General features: G+C 52.8%; 1 protein-coding gene across 1 annotated transcript; it reads right to left on the reverse strand.

Annotated features, from left to right (window-relative positions):
* Nucleotides 1–3,505: 3,505 nt before the first annotated feature.
* On the reverse strand, nt 3,506–4,428 carry DNAJB8 (DnaJ heat shock protein family (Hsp40) member B8). Its single transcript, XM_019717187.2, has one exon. The coding sequence runs from the start codon at nt 4,412–4,414 to the stop codon at nt 3,713–3,715; it is 702 nt and encodes a 233-aa protein (XP_019572746.1). The 5' UTR covers nt 4,415–4,428; the 3' UTR covers nt 3,506–3,712.
* Between the last annotated feature and the right edge of the window lie 1,061 nt (nt 4,429–5,489).

The following is a 5,489-nucleotide window of genomic DNA, read 5'->3' on the forward strand; positions in this document are numbered from 1 at the left end:
AGGTATGTCCCTGTCTCTGGGTCTTTGTACTTGCTATGCCCTCTGCCCAGAATGCTTTTCCTCCAGACAACCATCTGGTCCATGGTATCACTTTCATTCCAGTTGCTGATAAATGTCACCTCCTCAGAGAAACTTTCCAGGACCCCCTGACTTAAAACTCCCCTGCCCATCCTCTGTCCCCATCCTTCTCCATCAGCTTACCTGCCTGTATTTCCTCTCTCATTTATTTCTACTGGGAACAACATTCTATTGCTTGTTACCTGATCCCCCAAAAGAGTGTCAGCTCCACAAGGTAGAAATCTAACAGATTTGCCTATTGCTGTATTCCCAGAGCTTAATACATGTTTCTTAAATTGCATTGAATTAAAATTGACTGACAGGCTGGCTCCCTGGCTCAGGTGGTTGGAGCGCCGCGCTCCTAACGCCAAGGTCGCCAGTTCGATTCCCACATGGGCCAATGAGCTGCGCCCTCTACAGTTAAGATTGTGAACAACGGCTCTCCCTGGAGCTGGGCTGCTATGAGCAGCCGGAGTTTGGCGTGGGCTGGCGTGGGCTGGCGTGGGCTGGCGTGGGCTGCTGTGTGCTGCCCTGGGCTACCGTGTGCTGCCACGTGTGGCCGGTGGCCAGGGTGAGTGGCCAGAAGCGAGCGAGAGCTGCTGAGAGCAGCTGACCAACGACCCAACTACCTCGTGGCGGGGGGGTGGGGGGGGTGGCGCAAGGCTCATAATACCAGCATGGGCCAGGGAGCTGTGTCCTACACAACTAGACCGAGAAACAACGGCTTGAACTGGAGTGGGGGGGGAGGCGGAAGAAAGGGGGGGGGGAAATGACTGACACATCTTTAAGTTTGAGATTGTTTCAAAATAAAAATATACTTTAAAAGTATGTATTTTAAAAACACTGGCACTCAGGTTGGTAATCAGGTAATCAGAACACAGTTTCCTCTTTAGCATTGGCACCCCTCCCATGACAGGAAGCTCACTCCTTCTCAGGGAGTCTGCCTTGCTCTGACTTGGAGGAAGCTCTGTTCCTGTAGGACCTACTCCTTATGACACCCACCCCCATCTAGTGGGTCCCAGGCCTACTCTCTAAGCCTCAGACCCATCTGTTCTCCTGGCCTAAAATAGCCATGCAGAGACTTGGGGATAGCAACTGGAGTCTGCGAGGCTGCGTTTCTCCATAGTGAGTCTCCCCAGTTCCTCCCAGGATGGAATCTCCAACCTTCTCCCAATCCCTTTCCTGAGAGCACATGAGAATTCCCAGGCACTTTCTTGTTAACATCTTCTGGTCACACAAAGCTTGGGGTCCACCCACTGCTGACACAGTCAGGTCTCCCCAGCCTGACTTCCTCCTCTTTAAAGCAGAATTATTCACTCTAATTTCCAGGGTTGGGAATCTTATTTCTAATTGAGGCAACAGCTCTGAATCTGTTCCCCTTCCAGCTGAGTGTGTCAGGGAATGTGAGACCTGTTTCTTTTGTGGCTCCTTCAAAGTTTTGGTGCCGACACTAAGGATATAATGCTGAGGACAGAGCCCTGTGGCCCAGTTGTAGACACTTCACCCAGTCACAGAGACAAACATACACAAGCATGGCCATACAAACAGCTTCTTACAATGCCCTGAGCTAAGTGCTGGGGATCAGCAGTGAGTAAAACAGATCTCCTCTTTTTGAGAGGTTTACTGTCTCCTGGGGCTGCAGAGCGTAATTAAACTATCCTCCACTTTTCTGTGCCACACATACACAGACAGAAATATGTGCATAGTGGCCACACATGTGATCCTTGGGCTAGAGTTCTCCTGACTATGTAGGGTCACTTAGGAAATTGTACGAGAGGGTCTCCATCCTCAGAACACCTGCCAGGTGTTCTTGCCTGTGTCCATAGTCTTGTGTGTCCACAACAGCCCTGTGCATCCATGAACTTCCTCCTCTGTTGGCTCCGTTTACAAAACTGCTCAAAGGATGCCCACCACCACCACAGCTGGCAGTGCCCACCACTAGAGCATCATGCCTGGAATCTGCTCAGACTCTGAATGTTGCCCACCCTTGGGGCCCAGCCATGAACACCGCAGAGGCAGGCAGGAGTCTCCACCCCAAACTTTCTCTGGGGCCTAAGAAGGCCCAGCTCCTAGCTCCCATCTCCTGCTCCAGCACTCACTTCCTCCCAATGGTGGGCCTTACTTTTACCTGCCTGGGATCACCACACATCCCCCAGCACCCAATACTCACACACCATACTCCCACACATGTCACCCCCCCATAAACCACATCACACACCACACCCCCATACACCACACATACATCCACACACATACCACACTCCCACGTACATCACACACACCACACCCCCACACACACACCACACACACACTATACCACATCATATATACCACACACACACACACACCACACTCCCACATACATCACACACACCACACACACACACAAACCACACATCATATACACCACACCCCCACATACACACCACACATATTCCACACTCATATCATACCACATATACCACACACACACGCACACACACCACATCACATACACCACATACCCCCACACACACCACACGAACCACACGCACACACACACCACATTACATACACCACACACTCATACACACCATACCACATTAAACACACTACACCACACTCTTACAACCATATCACACACCACACTCACACACACAACATTCACACACACCACACAGTACACACAGCACAGTACACATACCTACACACCCCCACACACCCAGAAAAATTCATTCTTCCAACAAATATGTGCCCTGCCCCTGTGTACCAGTCATTGATCTAGATTCTGGGGACACAGCAAGAGACAAGGCAGGAGCAGGCCCTGCTCCCTTGGACCTCAGTGTGGTTGAGATTGCACCCATCTCTCAAACAGTCACATAGGGCCGTGGAGAAACAGGTGTGGGGGTTATGAGAAAGCAAGTGGGTGGGAAGCTAATTCAGAATAGGGGTGTCAGGGAAGGACTCCTTGAAGAAGTTATGTTTGCGCAAAGGCCTGAAGATGAGTGGATGTTGACTAGGGAGAGCGGCATGTGTGAAAGCCCCGAGGCTCTCAGGTATTTGGTGCAGTGGAGGAACAGAGTAGTGGCCAATATGCCTGCCGCTCAGAGATTGAAGGTGGCAGGGAGGTGAGACTAAGAAGGTGGGCAGGGCCAGGTCATCAGGGTTCTCATGGTAAGAATGAGGCCTGCGGTCTTTATGCTTAGAGGAGAGGGAGCCACTGAAGGTTAAAAGCAAGGCAGGTAACATGACGCAATGTGGACTTTGGGACTAAAACCACAGGAAGAATCACGGCAGGGGTCAGCGGTTAGAAGTTGGGGCCAAAGCCCTGTGAGGATGATGTCGCCATGTGGGAGTCAGTGGTGGGTATGGAGGCACGGGGTTAGATTGAGACGGATTGATTGTCATGACATTTATCAATACAGATGACAGGCAAGAGATCATAAATCACCTGCAAAACCACCCCTTCGCTCCCTGCTAACACAGCATGGATTGGGGAGGCAGTACCCACAGGCCCAGAGGCACAGGCTCCTCTGCATGTCCATTCGTGCTGAGTCAGCATCACCCAGGTTTGCTAAGACACCCGCCACCCCTCAAAGCTGGGCCAGTTGTTTCCATGAACTCACTTGTCACATTTATTAACCAGATGGTGGGTGCAGGGCCTGGGTGGCCATGCTTACTTGTTTTCCACCCGTTTGAGCTGCTCCTTGCCACTGATGGTCACCGACTTGAGCTGCCCATCCTCTTCCACCTCCATGCGCTCCTGCCCGTTCTCCACAATGCGTTTGGTGGTGATCTTATGTCCGTTGATCATCTCGGTGGATGACATAACCGACTTGAACCCGGAGCTGCCAGAGCCGGAGCCCCCAAAGGAGGTGGATGAGAAGGTAGTGCGGCTGGCACCTCCGCCACGGCCCAGCGTGTCAAAAGCTGAGAAGGCCTCCATGAAAGCTGGGAACTCGCCGAAGCCGGCGGGAAAGGTGCCCCTCAGGCCGTGGCCCCAGCCAGCACGGTCATTGTTGAAGGGGGTGTCCCAGAAGTCAAAGGAGAAGGGGTCCAGGCCACCGAAAAATTCGCGGAAGATATCCTCAGGGTTCCGGAATGTGTAGCCGGTATGGAAGGGGCTGTTGTGGGGGGTACTGGCCCCCCCGCAGGCCCGCCAGCTGTCACAACCAGCCCGGTCATACACGGAGCGCTTCTTGGAATCAGACAGGACCTCATAGGCCTCCGACACCTGCTTGAACTTCTTCTCAGCTTCTTCCTTGTTGCCGGGGTTCTTGTCGGGGTGCCAGCGCAAGGCCAATTTGCGGTAAGCCTTCTTGATGTCTTCCGGGGAGGCGCTGGCCTGTACCCCCAGCACTTTGTAATAGTTAGCCATGCCTCGGGGGGAGTAGAGCCGGAAGCAGACCAGAAGGTGAAGTGGGCAGCGGGGCACAGGTGATCAGGGTGGGGGCGGAGGCAGCAGCGGGTGTGGGTCCCTCAGCAAGGGCCTTGCTGGACTCTGCGGGCTCCGGGCGTGGTTCTGCCCGGTGAGTTTACCTTTTCATAGTACCAGTTCTCAGGGACAGGTGGGCACCTCCACTGAGAGGGGTGGGGGGAGGGGAGGGAAACTGCCAATGTGCAACCAGGCGGGGGCAGGCCTGCCTGCAGAGCTGAGGCCAGGCCATTTATGACATCAGCCTCTGGGCGGGGCAAATCCACATCCAGCCCTGGACTGGGCAACACCCAGCACATTGGCCTGCCCCTGTGAACAAGGCCCGCCACGGTGGCCGGTTGAGGTGCGGAGCTCGGTCACAGTGGGGCTGTGGGCTGAGCCTGGGATCAGCCATGGGGTCCCGGTCCAGGTGGGCAACAAAGGTTAGAAAGAGTGGTCAAGAGAGGAGAGTGAGGGGGGCTTCATTGGATGTGTCCACTTAGCCCAATGACTGGGTTGTTGGTATGGAGTGACGGGTCCCAAAGTGGGGGAGCAGGCAGGATGGGAGTTCATTTTTCTTGTGCCCCATTATCCCATCAGATCCTCAGAGGTAAGCCCCACAAAATCAGGGATGTTTGTCAGCATTTAGGACAGTGCCTGGTAATCAGTTCAACTTGTTGAATGAATGAAGTTCAGAGACTTGCAGCACCGTACTTAAGGTCACACAGCAAGTCAGTGACAGAGAGAGGGAGATGCAAACCCAGGGCTGTCTGAGGCTGTAGTGGACAACAAAGTAAAAAGAAGCATTCCATTCAATAGTGGAAAGAAAAATAAGGATTAAAAATAAATATAGATTTGTGACTGTAGTGCGTTGACTAGTGGCCCCCATAAAGATATGTCTGTGTCCTACTGGCCAGAATCTGTGAATATGATCTTATTTGGAAAAGGGTCTTTACAGATGTAATTAAATTAGGGGTCTCAAGATGAGATCATCCTGGATTATCTGGGTTGGTCTGGTCCTAAATCTAATGACAAGTGC

This window comes from Rhinolophus sinicus, linkage group LG09, assembly GCF_036562045.2.
Source record: "Rhinolophus sinicus isolate RSC01 linkage group LG09, ASM3656204v1, whole genome shotgun sequence".
NCBI classification, from domain to species: domain Eukaryota; kingdom Metazoa; phylum Chordata; class Mammalia; order Chiroptera; family Rhinolophidae; genus Rhinolophus; species Rhinolophus sinicus.